This window comes from Clytia hemisphaerica, unplaced genomic scaffold (assembly GCF_902728285.1).
Source record: "Clytia hemisphaerica strain Z4C2 unplaced genomic scaffold, Clytia hemisphaerica genome assembly, whole genome shotgun sequence".
In the NCBI taxonomy this organism is placed as follows: Eukaryota; Metazoa; Cnidaria; class Hydrozoa; order Leptothecata; family Clytiidae; genus Clytia; species Clytia hemisphaerica.
Genome location: NW_027103879.1, coordinates 470,385 through 487,302, shown reverse-complemented (window position 1 = coordinate 487,302; position 16,918 = coordinate 470,385). Strand labels below are relative to the sequence as shown.

The 16,918-nt window shown below is 35.7% G+C and overlaps 1 protein-coding gene and 1 long non-coding RNA gene across 2 annotated transcripts; one reads left to right on the top strand and one right to left on the bottom strand.

Moving 5' to 3' along the window:
- The first annotated feature begins 4,198 nt into the window (after positions 1 to 4,198).
- LOC136808458 (centrosomal protein of 192 kDa-like) lies at positions 4,199 to 7,446 on the top strand. Its single transcript, XM_067064991.1, has 5 exons — positions 4,199 to 4,207; positions 5,451 to 5,461; positions 5,951 to 6,113; positions 6,475 to 6,539; positions 7,284 to 7,446. Exons 1-5 carry the CDS (start codon positions 4,199 to 4,201, stop codon positions 7,429 to 7,431), a joined length of 396 nt encoding a protein of 131 aa, XP_066921092.1. The 3' UTR covers positions 7,432 to 7,446.
- A 1,850-nt stretch (positions 7,447 to 9,296) lies between these two features.
- Positions 9,297 to 10,464, bottom strand: LOC136808447 (uncharacterized). Its single transcript, XR_010846888.1, has 3 exons — positions 10,305 to 10,464; positions 9,556 to 9,633; positions 9,297 to 9,370 (listed from the first exon to the last, which is right to left on the bottom strand). It is a non-coding gene; the product is annotated as an uncharacterized lncRNA (long non-coding RNA).
- Positions 10,465 to 16,918: the final 6,454 nt, after the last annotated feature.

The following is a 16,918-nucleotide window of genomic DNA, read 5'->3' as shown; positions in this document are numbered from 1 at the left end:
GCCATAACTTACCTGAGTGTTTGTGATACGGATAAGTTTGCATTTATCGGGATGAAATTCCATTGACCAGTTATTTTCCCAGTGAACTAAGTTGTTTAAGTCATTTTGGAGCACATGACTGTCTGCTAGCTGTTTTATAATTCTGTACAGTAGAGAATCATCTGCAAAGAGTGGAAGTGACGACTCTACCGTTAGAGGCATGTCATTGATGTAAACGAGAAGGGGCCCTAAAACAGTTCCTTGGGGAACCCCTGATGTAACTGGGGAGCTTTCAGAAATTGTGCCTCTTACAACAACGTTCTGTGATCTTCCTGACAGAAAATCTTTAATCCAAGCAAGGATTTTTCCATTGACTCCGTAATGTTGAAGTTTTAGTAGTAATTTACGATGACATACTTTGTCAAATGCTTTGCTGAAGTCGAGAAGTATTGCATCTACCTGTTCACCATTGTTTAAGGCCTTAGCAAAGTCGTTTACAGTGGTTAGGAGTTGGGTTTCGCATGAGCGGTTCTTACGGAAACCATGCTGATTGTTGGATAGTATTTTCTGTTCCTCCAGGTGATTTATAATATGACTATGTAGAACATGCTCTAGGAGTTTACACGAAATGGAAGTGAGACTCACTGTCGGTAGTTTTCTGCTTTTGATTTAGATTTGTTGTTACCTTTGTGTATGGGTGTTATACGAGCCTGTTTCCAGTCGTTTGGTACTGATGATTGTTTCAATGATGCATTAAACAGCAGAACGTAAGCATCTGCAACTTGTTCCGAGCATTCTTTTAGTAGTCGTGATGCAACATTGTCTGGTCCGCTTGCTTTTGTTGGGCCAAGATTGTTGAGGAGTTTTACAATACCGTTCCTTGTTATGATGATTTGGTTGATTTGGCAACCTTCTTTGTCGTTGATGGTGGGTGATTTGCCATCATCTTTTGAAAAAACGCTACAGTATTGTTTATTCAGTATCTCAGCTATGACTTTATCGTCCGATTGAAGATGGCCGTTCTCGTCGACTAATGGTGTGACTCCGACAATGTCTCTACGCTTTGATTTTATATATTTAAAAAGCTTTTTCTTGTCTCCACCAACAGAATTCTTGATAAAGATACTTTTTGCTTTGTTGTATAGTTTACTTGCCATACGTGAACATTCTTGAAACCTCTTCCAATCTTTTGGGTCTTTAGTAGATTTATAACGTCTGTACCTACGTTTTTTCATTCGAGCTGCTCTTTTACATTCGTGGGTGAACCAAGGTTGAGAAAAGCGTTGCGAGGTTATTTTGGTTGGTACATGTTCATGTGTTTGAGTGTTCAGCATTACTGTCTTAATATCATTCCAGAGGTCGTTGATTGGCGTGTCAATTGTGTGGTTTTGGCAGGCAGTAGTCAAGTTCTTTTTCATGTCTGATTTCAAGGCTTCAATATCTGCTCTGTTCCAACAATTGATAATTCGTTTCACTGGTTTATGACGTTTAGGGCAGCAGAATGTGTCAGCAAGGATTCCAGTGTCGTGGTCTCCAAAACCCATAGTAGGTGTACATGTGTTGAGAAGACCATGTCGATTTGTTAGTAGTAGGTCAAGTGTGTTTTCTAAGCGTGTAGGAAAATCTACCAGCTGCTTCAATGCACATGTCTCAAAAGTTTCTAGAAAGTTTTCGTTCAGTGCTTTTGGATATTGATGGCTTGTGATGCTGCTATTCAACCAATCAATATCTGGAAGGTTAAAGTCTCCTCCTATCCATATGGGATTGTTCTTGTATTTTTTACATATTTGCTCGATTTCTGATATTAATTGATTATTTTGGATGTCTGTGTTGTACATTGAGCGGTAACATGCACAAATTATCATAGGTTTATCAAGAGTTTGTACTTTCAAGGAAACAATTTCTGCGGTTTCGTGTTTTATTTCATCAATAATTAGTTCCTCTTTATAAATTATGATCACACCACCTTTGCCGTCAGGTCGGTCTTTGCGTGTTGCTGTATATTTATCAGGCACTATCTCGGATGTTTCTTTTCTCATTGTAAGGTGCGATTCTGAGCCCATTAGAACATCAATTTTGTGGTTATGGAGAAAGTTTTCGAGGTCTGTGCGTTTGTTCATGATACCTTGGAAGTTGCAAACTGCAAGAGTCAATCTTTCTGCTGTTTTGGTTCTTACATGTGGTTTGCTGTTGTTGGGTGTTTTGGGAGTATCCAATGTTGTGTTCGAACTGTTGGAATCACTCTGAAAATCACAATTTTGACATGTCCATGACATTGATTCATCATTTACAAAGTTATTGAATGTGTTAATGCTCATGTCCAAGCATTCACGATGATACCACATGTTGCAATCATCACACGCAATTGACGAGCCTTCGGCATCTGCATCACATATTGGACAGTTTAGCAAGTCAGCCATTACACATTGAACTTGTCACTCCCAAAGAGTGCGGGTTGATCGCAGCCCCGGTTAGTACTGTGTTTAATGGGCCAACAGTATTTACCCAGATGAACTCACCACTCCTGAAGAGTGCGGGTTGATCGCAGCCCCGGTTAGTACTGTGTTTAATGGGCCAACAGTATTTAACCCAGATGAACTTACCACTCCTGAAGAGTGCGGGTTGATCGCAACCCCGGTTGGTACTGTGTTAATGGGCCGACAGTATTTACCCAGAATGAACTTCACACTCCCAAGAATGCAGGTTGATTGCATTTGTATTTGTCTTCTTTCTTGAATCTTGCTTTACTGTAATTTTCTTTTTCTTTTTTTTTTTTCTTTCTTTAATTTTTCACTAAAAAAGAATGGCTTCTCCAAGTGTTTCCACATAGGTTCAGCCTTAAACTCAAATTTGGAGTAATTGGTGTTTCTTTTTAATTGTCTTATTAGGTACCCAAAAGTACAGTTTTATATCGTAGATATAGTTTTAGTAAAATAGAGTTTAAAAATGTTTGTATGTCATTCAAGTCCATCGTAAAATATCACGATTCCCTCTAGTTGAGTGTCTACTACCATGATTATTATTTCTTCATTCCAATATCGATATTAACACATATAGGTATATTAAAATAGTCAATCAACATCTTGTATATATGTACTATACTATGTCATTCAAAATACCAAAAATATTCTCAAGTTTCCAATCAATTTAATTGAATGTCAAGAGTATGAATTCAATAAGATTGGGTTAATCATTCCACCATTTATGAAATCAGCCTTTTTAGAGTTTCATATATCTGCAAGTTTTGCAAACACCAAAGTTAAGTAGAAAAGTGATCAGCCATAATAAATTGTAAACATTCACAACATATTAGTTCTTTAACTCGTCTGTCTTTTGGTACTGTAGGCCAGGTCGTCCTCAAAAGTTTAAAAGTGTCCTAAAGTCTTTGAAGCTCATCATTTGATCATCTTTGAGTACATCTTTCTGGTTTCCAATAGTTGTTGACAATCAACTGTTAGATATGAAGGCAGTTTGATGTTGATATATCAGGCTGTCGGGTTTCCTTTAGCACTTGAGGAGAGGAGCCCATATCATAAAACTTCAATTTATATCTTTCTGTTACGAAGATGATTTAATTGCCAGTAAAACATTTTCACATTCATTTAGATTAGAACGAAGTCAGAGTTTCCAATTTTCTAATCAAAGTTTTTCTGTTCAGCCATTTTGAAAATTTCGACGAAAATTCTGAGAAATTAGTAATATTGATTATTTTTGCTGACTCGGCAAAACAATTGTTTTTATTGCTGACGCGGCAAAATTGATTGTTTTCGTTCACTAATTATGCGGAAACCCTGTAGATTTGGTCAAAAGAAAAATGAAGCAACTCCATTGGTGCGATATGACGTAACGATCGCGCGCTTGAAAAAAAAGTTCAAATGTGTTCAACTTTTTTTTCGTGCGCGCGCTACATTTTTATGACGTAATCTTTTTTCCAAGCAAAAAGGATTGAAGCCAAAAAGTACGATTGCAGCGCGCGCAAGTGGAGACCGGCCTTAAGGTGAAACAATGGTTAGACGTCTTGTTTTGGTTATAAGTCTTTGGTAATACACTTACCGAAGCGAAAGCTGGCCAATCAGGCCGCCCGAACCTGCATTGCAGGGAAAAATCTCCCTGCAGGCGAGTTACCTGCGCAAAAATATCATAATCTATACTGTGAAATTTCAAATGGTGGTTCGGTTCTCTCAGAAACCTTGACGGCGGTCTGGTTTCAACTCTAAAAATGTCTCAGGTCGGATCCTACTTTAAAAGAGGAGTCACTTCTTTGAGGAAATTTCGAACAGCGGTTCGGTTCTCTCAGAAACTTCGACAGCCGTCTGCTTACCTCGACGGCGACCTGGTTTCAACCCTAAAAGCGACTCTGAGATCGATGTGTGAGTGTCCCGTGGGGGGGGGGGTACTTAGGCAAAAATAGGTGCTGGGTATGTGTGCGGACTATAAAGGGTGGGGTTTTTCACCTTTCAAAGTCTCTCTAAGGGTTACAAAAATCAGGAAATTTCAAATTAGTCTCTCTAAGGGTGGGAAAAAGCACGATTTTTAGAAAAAAAAAATTGATTTTGAGAGAAAAAATTACAAAAAAGTCTCACTAAGGGTAGGAAATTTTAGAAAATCAGAGAAAATTTTTCGAAAAAGTCTCTGTAAGGGTCACTTTTTCACTAAAATTTGGTCTCTCTAAGGGTCGGTTTTCGGAGGTCCCGTCCGCACATACCCCTCATTCACCAACCCTAGTACCCCCCCCCCTCATTGTGTGATGTAGGTTTTATCGTTTCCTAGGGATTTTTCTAAGCTTTATAGTTTAGTTACATTCTTTGTTTCGTTACAGAATTACTTTAGACTGAATTTATCTAATTGAAATTTTAAGGGAATTTCAGGGGTACCGTTTCACAGATAGTTTTGGGTTTCAGTCTTCAATATGGTGGGCTGGAGAGCTGCAAGATCATCATAGTTTGTATTATATCGCAGGCTGAGTTATTTTTCTAATAAACTATAACAGGTAGTTGATATGCTCACGTGGTACAGGGCAAGTTTTTTGTTACTACCTCTCACAACGCCCCGGGGGGGGGGTACTTAGGCAAATAGAGGGTACGGTATGTGCTGCCCTTAAGGGTACCTTTTTTGGACTTCCAAAGTCCCGCTAAGGGTCGGAAAATCAAATTTCAGTCCCGGTAAGGGTCGGAAAAATAGGAAAATTTCAACTTTTTACCCCCTGAAAGATCGAAATTGTGTCAAAATTGGTCAAATTAGTCCCGCTAAGGGTCTAAAATTCCCAAAATGTTCCTTTGTTTTCTCCTTTTTAGTCCCGGTAAGGGTCCATAGTTCGAAAGTCGGGCGGCACCCCCCGCGTCAGCTCCCAACCCTAATACCTCCCGGGCACAACGCTCAGTGCTTTGGTCGCGTGATGCAGGGACAAGTTAGTTTTTTTTTGTGTGTGTTATTCTTTTTCTGTAACTGCTTCATTTCTAATGGTACTATAGGTTATTGGCAAGTAAGAATATCAATAGAACTGCCAGTGGCTAGATAGTTGTATATAGTCGCTTATTTAATTTAGGTTTCATCATATTTAGGATTTATCATATTTAACTGTTTATTTTTCATTGGTTATTTCCTCTCTTTTATTGTTATGTTGTCTGGTCAGTCTGCAACCATTGCCTTGTTTTGGGGGTACCTTCGGTTGGGACCAAATTTTCCCCAAAACTGATCATGGGTTAGCCAAATATGTGGACGCCAAACTTAATTGAAAAATTTCTCAATCTATTCTACTCCCCTCCAACCAGATGAACTAATTTGGAAATTAAAGTTTCAATTTTATGTTCAAAATTCTACACTTTTAGCCGGATTCGAAATCAACATTTCCACCTCGAAATTTGACAATTATGACAATATTGAAAAACCTCGGATAATTTCTAGTGTAAAGTCTATTTTACGTTTAGATCTGAAAAACTTTACTAAAACTACTGTTATTCATTTTCTACAGGCCTCCAAAAACACCGCAAACAAGTGTTGCTGCCATGGTAACGTCAGATCGTTTGGGAAACATTTTCCTCAAAGATGATGTCGTGGAATTCCCTGCAACGAAAGTTGGCAAGACGAAAGAAATGAAATTTCGATTGTGTAATGATGGGACAGAAGTGACAAGAGTGAGTTACCATGGAATTTCTTTCCCCAAATTCCTACAAACATTCCTACGAAAATTAAGATTTATCTTTTTTTAAGCGATATGGCAAAAATATTGCTCGTTGTTGGTTAATTGAAAAACTTATCTTTTTTTAAACTAGACTACTGTTGTTAGAAATTCTGAACAAATTATTTTCTGAAATCTTGATGGATTTTAGTGGTCCTTGTTGTTTACAGCTTGACACCGATTTCATTCCTGCTAACATGTTTTCGATCATATCTTTGTTACTTTTTTGTTCAAATCGTGTATTATTTTCTGGATTCTTGTCAGCTGAAATATCTTCTAACTTTTCTATTCAAATCCTTTATTCTTCTCTGTTTTAGATTCGATTAAGTGGGTTCCATTCTCCTTTCTCTGTGGTCGAAAAACACACCAAACTCTTTCTCAAGTTAGTAGACATTTTTTGTTCCTCTAGCTTTTATCGGTCTGGCTAGCGCAAAACAAGTTCCTATTTAAGTGGGTCAAGCCTATCATCTCTATCATAAATTTCGTATTGGTCTGACTTTGCTAATCATGACTAACCAGCATTTATATAGCCAGTGTTGTCAAAAATTTTACAAACTTTCACCAATTTGTTAAAAAATGATTTATAAAGCCCGAAGGGTTAGATGTCGTGCTTTGGCTGAAAAGTGTGCCGAGGTTAGGTAGGAAATTCTAAGTCATCAATTGTTATTTTGAAAGCTAATCGAATCGAAACTGCCATTTTTAATCTATTATATATAATCTATAGCCATCATGCGTAGACATTCGAGGGTGACTTTGAAAGACTTTAAATAGCTTTAAAAATGTGTAAATGTCTCCTGTAATGCCCAGGTCAACGAGTGATCCAGATCCAAGAACCTCCAAATTTGGCCCTGTTTCACTTTATTCTGTCCTTTAGCGAATTGAGTTGAATTTTTACCACTGGACACCTTTCCATCATTCAGTCAGGTCTGCGCAGCACTTAAAGGGTCATTAAGGCTAAAAATTTGACCAATTGAAAGATCAATACAGAAAAGGCGCGAAAAATAATTGTCAGGTGCTTAAAAATCGCTAGCGAAAATGCTTCAAGCGAGAATGGGAGAGTTTGGATTTAAGCTTATTATAATATAGAAGGTTATTTTTAATTATCGATATTTTTTAATCTTTTCAGACCGAAAAGTTACATCCGTGTTCCAGTGACGTTCACACTGACCGTCGCCAACTCCTCGTTCACTGGATTGATCATCGTCTCCCTTGACAACCAGCAACAAAATGGCGGAAACATTTGCGTTCAGCTCAATGGAACTTCTTCATTTTGATGGCAACGTCGTTTCATTGGATTTGAGTTTCGAATGTTTTGTTACTGTTTGTTTAACTCAAGTAATTCAAAATTTTATTATTTTCTCTAACAACTTTTTAGGCAATTCAAATTCAGTTTATTGTCATAAACCGGCAAATCGTTAGAAAAATATTTGTCCGTTCAAAATTTAAGGTTTGCTCAGTTTTCTAGCATTTTGTAACAATTATATTCTCCTCCTTTTTAGCAATGAGTGATTTTCATGCAAATTTTCATAGCATTCGTATTATTATTTTTCGGTCTCGGAAAATCAAGGGTGGTTTTACAAATGTCTTATCGCACGTGGTTTGAAAACCTGTATGAATTATCGTGAGACGTAGGAAATATTTTTTATCATTTTATTTTTCTGTTTTCATGTACAAAAATATTTCTATTTATTTAAAAAACTGTAAAGTAGATACCTATGAAAATATTCCATTGCACAAATTGTAGCAATCTTTTAAATTAAAAAATTTAAATATCGTTTTGAATCAATTCGAATGGTACCAGAAAGTCTCTTCCCAAACAAATGAAACTTTGGATTCTTCCTATTCCATCGAAATTTTCAAGTGTTTCATTTTCATTTTTTTCTGCAATGTTCTCGTTCTATTCCTTTATGGAATCACATTGGAAAAGAATCTTTTTTTTGAGAAAATATCTATCTCAAGCGGAAAAGCAGATCAAAAGAGTGTAAACCAAAAATCATCAAAAGTTCTTCTTCAAATAGAACATAAGTTCATTCTTCTCGTTTACGAAATCCTTCCAATTGATGTCGTTGTTGCCATAATACTGCAACGAAAGTTCTTGTTGGTTTTTACGACTGACGATGAAGAGTTCAGAATTCTCTACATTGAAATTCGTGATTTGCATGAAAAGATCATAAGAAGATGATCGACCAGCCCACAACGCAAAGTTGTCGTTGAAGAAGACGGTGCGTGGATCATTTCGAAAATTGTTGATGCCTGTGTCATGGCAGACGTAAAGTTGTTTACTACTGTCGCGAAATGGTGAAAGTTTGACGAAAATGTTTTGTTGATGGAAATAAAGTTTCCCTTTTTCCATTTTCTTGAACAAATTGTCCATTCGCTTTTTGTAAACAGGTAAATTTGATTTCGGGAAAAGTTTTTTTAATTCGTTGAAACCGTCAAAATTATAGACTTTGTCATCGGCTTTTATTGGCTCGACTTGCATAAATCCCTCTTCTTCAAAAACATTTTCAATAATTGAATAAAAAAGACCTTCACATGATTTCAAATTAAGGCTGTATAATTGAACTGTGTTCGAAACCCTTTGGAAGAGTTCGAGTGTTTTCGCGTTTTCTTTCCTTGATTCCAAAAATTCATTCCTTGATTTCCGTAGTTCTACCTCCAAAACGCCGATTCCCTTTTTGGTCTCATTCGATTCATCTCGCACGATTTGAAAATGTAGATCTCTGTCTTTCAACTCTTCTTTCAATGAAGTTAACTCGTTTTTAGCGATATATAACTCTGTCTCGTTATTCGCGAGTTTAATATTGGTCGTGTATAACTCATTTTTTATCGAGTTTAACTCTTCTTTCGATTCGTTATATTTTTGGAGGACAAATCGGAGATGGTGTTGACTGTTCGTTGCTTTGTGATCGGCATAGTCTTTTCGAAGAAGCTGAAAAAAAAAGATGATCAAAACAATGATAATTCATATGTACGTAAAAGTTACTTTAGAAAAAATTCGTCTATTTGGGTCTATAATTTGATTAACAGAGTCCATCTCTACATCACTGCGAAATATATATGATAACGTCCACGACGGTCCCCGTATGACGGGGACCTCAGTGCTTTGGATTTACCAGATAAAAAAGTTAATACCTGAACATTGCAACCAAAATTTTCAAATTCACATTTAATTGTCTGAAAAAGACATTCTGTGTTTTGATGACCAGAAACCTGAAAGAAAAATTTAGAAAATTGTGACCTATTTTCCGAGCTATTTTCTAAAAAAATTACATCAAGCTTTGGTTTCCACTCAAAACTAAAAAAAAAACTAAGCTAAGCAGACGTGGTTTTTGAGGTCGATTCACATCGTTTATAACAAAACAAGTATAGGGTGCTGACAGCCTAGGTTTACATACCTCATTCTTTGGAAAGACTATTTCGCATCCTTGATTTGGACATTTCGTTGGATATTTCAAACATTGTCGATAATGATTCTAGAATTTAAGATGGAAAATCTCTTCATTATTAGATTTATGACATCACGGATTATAAACACATTTAATTTACCATTCAAAAACGATAATGATTTGGAGTGAAAGCTCTTCCCCGAAAGTTTGTACTTTTCTATCCAGATTTTAGAATTTTTTTCAAACAATAGTATATATTGTTCTATCAAAAAATGGCATGGGTTTTTACCAGCTTTTTAAAACACAAATGATAGTGTGTAAAGCTCAGAGGACTACGTGAGTTTCTCTCCTATGTGCCGAATTTATTGTTTTTCCCAGTAAAGTTCTACAGATCTCACGCTTTTGATGATTCTGATAAACACGTTAACGGGGGATTTAAACATCTATATTATCCATCTCGTCTATTGACCATAAACATGAAAGTTTAGCTTTGTATGACATGTTAACCTATGAGGACAGAAAGACTCGCGTAGCTTTCAATCATATTGACATTCTCAGGATCACTTATGCAGATTATATCGTTTCTTACTGTATCAGGTTTTCTAGAATTTTTCTGGGACTTATGATTGAAACTGAAATTGGTTTCATCGGATCTTTTTTACGTTTGCTAGTTGTGCTTGCATGATTAGTTCGGAATTTATCCAAGATTACTGCCATTGTTGCTTTGTATTGTAATATTTAGAGCAAAGCAATTTTACCTGTTCATCACTTTCTTTAAAAGCCATTTGACAGTACACGCAGTTTATCTCTTTCATCGGACAATTTTGTTCGTGTTGTTTTTTCGCTTTACGTAAGAAGCGTACGTCACATCCCATAAAACGACACGTTATTTCGACGTATGGACAATCCGTGTTAGCGTGTTGCTGTTGAAAAAGGATTTGATTACATAAAACGAAGAAAATATATCTTTCAATAAAACTTGCTGATCTCGCATTTCTTCTCGCATTTTACTTAAGACCTTACGGAGAATCGTTCGTAAGGCTGTCTTTTGGGAATTTCCCCAACATTATGTAAAGTTTTTGTTGATTAAGAGGGTCTTATGCCCGGGGGGGCAGCTGGGCAAAAGGACCGACGGGTATGTGCAGGTCCTAAGGGTACCTTTTCCAATATGTTTAAAATGCACTGTAAGGGTCGGAAAAACTAAAGATGCACTGTAAGGGTAGAAATTTCAGAAAATTCTTGAAAATTCTAGATATTTTAACCAAAAATACTAGAATTTTGACCATTTTTTGCACGAAAGGGATCGAAAATTTGGAGGGAAATGCACTCTAAGGGTATGATTTTCACTGATTTTTGCTGCACTGTAAGGGTTCAATTTTAAAAGCCAATTTTTGGCCCGCACATACCGTCAGTTCGCAAACCCAGTGCTTTTTGAACGTAAGCAAACTCTACATAAAGCCTTAAAACACTACGATCTACTATGTGCTGCCCTTAAGGGTACCTTTTTTGGACTTCCAAAGTCCCGCTAAGGATCGGAAAAATCAGAAAAATCAAATTTCAGTCCCGGTAAGGGTCGGAAAAATAGGAAAATTTCAACTTTTTACCCCCTGAAAGATCGAAATTGTGTCAAAATTGGTCAAATTAGTCCCGCTAAGGGTCTAAAATTCCCAAAATGTTCCTTTGTTTTCTCCTTTTTAGTCCCGGTAAGGGTCCATAGTTTGAAAGTCGGGCGGCACCCCCCGCGTCAGCTCCCAACCCTAATACCCCCGGGCACAACGCTCAGTGCTTTGGTCGCGTGATGCAGGGACAAGTTAGTTTTTTTTTGTGTGTGTTATTCTTTTTCTGTAACTGCTTCATTTCTAATGGTACTATAGGTTATTGGCAAGTGAGAATATCAATAGAACTGCCAGTGGCTAGATAGTTGTATATAGTCGCTTATTTAATTTAGGTTTCATCATATTTAGGATTTATCATATTCAACTGTTTATTTTTTATTGGTTATATCCTCCCTTTTATTGTTATGTTGTCTGGTCAGTCTGCAACCATTGTCTTGTTTTGGGGATACCTTCGGTTGGGACTAAATTTTCCCCAAAACTGATTATGGGTTAGCCAAATATGTGGACGCCAAACTTAATTGAAAAATTTCTCAATCTATTCTACTCGGGTAAGTAAGTTATGGCATGTCTCTAAAACTGAAAATTACCATAATTTTTAGATCGCATTAGTCGGCAGAAAATGACCAAACAAATGACTGAACATGAAGGGTACTACAGGGTGTCCCTAATAAAAGTATCGAGTTTGAACATGCGATTGAGTAAAAAAGTTTGTGTGTGTTATTGCTAATTTGTAAACAGGCAGAGTATGTTTTTATTGTTACGTAATGACAAAGAAAAATGAGGGAGAGCTTAAAATACAATTTTGTGAATACACACTTAAAACTTTCTACTCAATCGCATGTTCAAACTCGATACTTTTATTAGGGACCCGGGGGGGGTACTACCCTTGTCGACCGACGGGGGTGCTCCGCTGAGGTTCGAAAAATGGACCCTACGTGGGACTCGAAATTTGCGAAAAAAGTGACCCTGAATGGGACTGAAATTCCAAAATTTTCTACTTTTTCTCCAAATTTTCCAAAAATAGGCACCCTACGAGGGACTGATTTTTCTATTTTGGTGTTTTTGCGACCCTACCTGGGACTCGTGAAGGTTAAAAAAGGTACCCTGACCAGCGGAGCATCCCCGTAACCCATCTTGCCCTAGTACCCCCCCCCCGGGATTAGGGACACCCTGTACGATGAAGTTTCTAACCTGATGTGTAACCTAATTGTTTTTTCGTTAATTTTCGCGAAAAACCGTAAAAAGTGATTTTGACGTCATAATCGATGACGTCATAAAAACTAAAAATGGAATTTCTTAAGAATGGTTTATCCAATTATAACTGCAAACTTCCCAGAACTTCCACCAAAGATGTATCTCACTAAAATCGATTATTTCAAAAAAGTAATTTTTCGAAATTTTGATGACAGTAGAAATCAGGAAAAAAGGAAAAATCCTATTTTTTGCTGACTTAATCAGAATTTCGAAAAAATTTTTTCTTAAAATGATCGACTTTAAAGTCTATTCACGATAAGTGTGCACTCTTTTTTCTTTTACCTATAACTTTTGAAGGAATTCTTCAATCTTTATAAATTTGGTATCATTGGAAAGATATTAGTGAGTGGAACAATTTGAAATAAAAAAATCTCTAAAAATATTCTAAAAATGAAGATGAAAATTAAGAAGAAAAAAAGGAAGATCTTGTAGAAAAATGCTATAACTTTCATTTTTACTGGAGAGATTCTTTGATCTTAGGAGATCATCACTGTGAAGAAATTTCATTGAAATATTTATTCAATATAAAGTTATGATACAAAGTTAATAAGTGATTGACCCCAAAAAACAGCAAAAAACTGCAGAAAACAGCGTTTTTAGACGTCAATCAGCTTATAACTTTGTTTGATATCTTTTGACTGAATGATTATTTTTGAGAATTTTTTTTCACAGTGATGACGTTCGATGGATTCACTTCAGTGAAAATGATAGTTATAGCACTTTTCTACAAGATCTTCCTTTTTTTCTTCTTCATTTTCATCTTCATTTTTATAATTTTTTTAAAGATTTTTTTATTTCAAATTGTTTCACTGACTAATATCTTTCCAATGATACCAAATTTATAAAGATTGAAGAATTCCTTCAAAAGTTATAGGTAAAAGAAAAAAGAGTGCACACTTTTCGTGAATAGACTTTAGTAAGATACATCTTTGGTTAAAGTTTGAAGACGATTGGATAAACAGTCCTTGAGAAATTCAATTTTTAGTTTCTATGACGTCATCGATTATGACGTTTTAATCAGCGAAAAAACAATTAGGTTACACATTAGAAACTACATCATAGTAATCTTCATGTTCAGTCATTTGTTTGGTCGTTTTCTGTCGGCTAATGCGATCTAAAAATTATGGTAATTTTAAGACATGCCATAACTTACCCGAGTACTCCCCTCCAACCAGATGAACTAATTTGGAAATTAAATGTTTATTTAACAATAGTTACATCGTAGTTTAATTTCAAATCGTCTAAATCACTTATTCCGCCTGCGGTACTACCGGAGCGTCCCGCCCAATGATATAGTATAGCCCAAAGGGCTAGATAAGCGGCCTAGGTCAAAAAGTGAAGATCGTCTTATGGAAGGATTTCCTACCAGAGTCACGTGACATTACAATATAATTTCAGCGATGGACCAATCAGAAGCTTCGCAGGTTTTGGAAAACAATAGCAACAATATTTTTTCCGATATTCACTTTTTTTTGCTGAAGAAAGCTTAAAGTTGCCTATCTAGCCCTTCGGTCTTTACAGATATCTGTGGTCCCGCCTGCAAGAAGCCTTACTTCTCATTTGTTTCCGCGTGATATTGGCTATACTCTGAAAGCACAAACAAGATTTAACATATAGTACATACGTCTCAAGCATAAAATGGCACTTTTGTAAAAGCAGTGAGCCTAACTTAGGCCTAACTTTGGAAATATGATAAATTATAATTGAAAATGCTTTTAATTTCTTTCATTCTTAGCTTTGATAGCAAAATTTCATGATGGAGATATTCTTAGCATATTCTTAGTTTTTTGGTCATTTTCATCATGGACATACTTATAAAGTGTATTCCCATAAAAAAAGCGTGTAGTTTATGTTAGTTTATCACTAGCAGGGGACTAAATTTTCCCCGAAACTGATTATGGGTTAGCCAAATATGTAACGCCAAACCTAATTGAAAAATGTCTCAATCTATTCTACTCCCCTCCAACCAGATGAACAAATTTGGAAATTAAAGTTACTATTTTGTGTTCAAAATTCTACACTTTTAGCCGGATTCGAAATCAATTCATTTTCTACAGACCACCAAAAACACTGCAAACAAGTGTTGCTGCCATGGTAACGTCAGATCGTTTGGGAAACATTTTTCTCAAAGATGATGTCGTTGTATTCCCTGCAACCAAAGTTAGCAAGACGAAAGAAATGAAATTTCGATTGTGTAGACGTATGGAGGTAATTTCCAAAAATGCCAAGAATGCCAGATACACCACATCTTTTTGGACCTACCCCGGTGGAGGTCCTATAAATTAACCTTTGTCCGTCCGTCCGTCCGTCCGTCTGTCCGTCCGTCCGTTAGTTACCAGCTTTTCTCGAGATTGGCTCATTAGTTTTTTCTGATTTTTTGCACAATGATGCAAAATGGCAATGCCCGAAATGTGACGGAGTCCGATTTTCGAATAAAAAATTTTGGGGCAAATTTGGGCCGAAAAGCGGCTAAAAAACGGGTTTTTTGGACTTTGTGAAAAATTTGATCATTAATTTTTTCTGATTTCTTGCACTAAAGTAGGGTACCATCATAGGTAAAAGATGGCTCAAGCAGATTTTTGCAAAAAAATTTTGTTGGCTCAAAAAACGCATGTTTATCTATAAGAATCACTATTAATAAGCATACATCGATGTTCTTAGTCAAATTACTCAATTTTTTTATGAGATAGATGTTTTTTCTGCTCAAGAGGGCTTACTTTTGAAGAATATGTGTGTTTAGACAGGAAATTTGGGTTGCTTGGCGTGTTTTTATAGAAAAACTGGCCAAATTTGATATTTTTTTATAAGCACATTATCAATTACTTAGGTATTGGCTTTTCTCGAGATTGGCTCTTTCATTCTTTATGATTTTTACACAAAGATGCATAACTATAAACCCTTGAATGTGACAGAACCCGATTTTCGAAAAAAAAATTTTTTGGGCAAATTTGGGCCAAAAAACGGCTAAAAAACGGGTTTTTTGGACTTTGTGAAAAATTGGATCATTAATTTTTTCTGATTTTTTGCACGAAAGTAGGGTACCATCATAGGTATAAGATGGCTCAAGCAGATTTTTGCAAAAAAATTTTGTTGACTCAAAAAACGCATGTTTATCTATAAGAATCACTATTAATAAGCATACATCAATGTTCTTAGTCAAATTACTCAATTTTTTTATGAGATAGATGTTTTTTTCTGCTCAAGAGGGCTTACTTTTGAAGAATATGTGTGTTTAGACAGGAAATTTGGGTTGCTTGGCGTTTTTTTATAGAAAAACTGGCCAAATTCGATATTTTTTTATAAGCACATTATCAATTACTTAGGTATTGGCTTTTCTCGAGATTGGCTCTTTCATTCTTTATGATTTTTTACACAAAGATGCATAACTATAAACCCTTGAATGTGACAGAACCCGATTTTCGAAAAAATGTTTTTGGGCAAATTTGGGCCAAAAACGGCTAAAAAACAGGTTTTTTGGACTTGTGAAAAATTGGATCATTAATTTTTTCTAATTTTCTGCATAAAAGTAGGGTACCATCATAGGTAAAAGATGGCTTAAGCAGATTTTTGCAAAAAAAATTTGTTGGCTCAAAAAATGCATGTTTATCTATAAGAATCACTATTAATAAGCATACATCAATGTTCTTAGTAAAATTACTCAATTTTTTTATGAGATCGATGTTTTTCTTTTCTCACGAGTGTTTAGACAGGAAATTTTGGTAGTTTGGCATGTTTTTATAGAAAAACTGGCCAAATTCGATATTTTTTTATAAGCACATTATCAATTACTTAGGTATTAGATTGATTGGCTCTTTCATTTTCTACGATTTTTTGCATAAAGATTCATAATTATAAACCCTCAAATGTGACGGAGCCCGATTTTTGGAGAAAAAAATTTTGGGGTATATTTCAGCTAAAAAAACGTGACCTAACTTATAAACGTGTTAAATGCATAATCCAGGTAGGTCCATCAAAGTATCACTTGTTTATTTGGCATTTATGGCACTCAAATTTTGCCACATTTGCCAAATTTTTGTCAATCGAATGCAAAATAATTGGCAATCAGGGCAAAAATGGCATATTTTGAAGTCAATCGAATTGGCTGTAAAATTTATCTTTTTTTAAACTAGACTACTGTTGTTAGAAATTCTGAACAAATTTTTTTACACCGATTCCATTTCTACTAACATTTATTCGATCATATCTTTCGAAGAGCCGATTGTTGATACTTTTTTGTTCAAATCGTATATTTTTTTCTGGATTCTTGTCAGCTGAAATATCTTCTAACTTTTCTATTCAAATCATTTTATTCTTCTCTGTTTTAGTGGGTTCCATTCTCCTTTCTCTGTGGTCGAAAAACACACCAAGCGTGTGATTTTCATGCAAAATCTCATAGTATTCGTATTATTATTTTTCGGTCTGATGATTGGTGGTCTGGTGATTTTATAAATTTCTTATCGCACGTAGTTTGAAAACATGTATGAATTATCGTGAGACGTAAG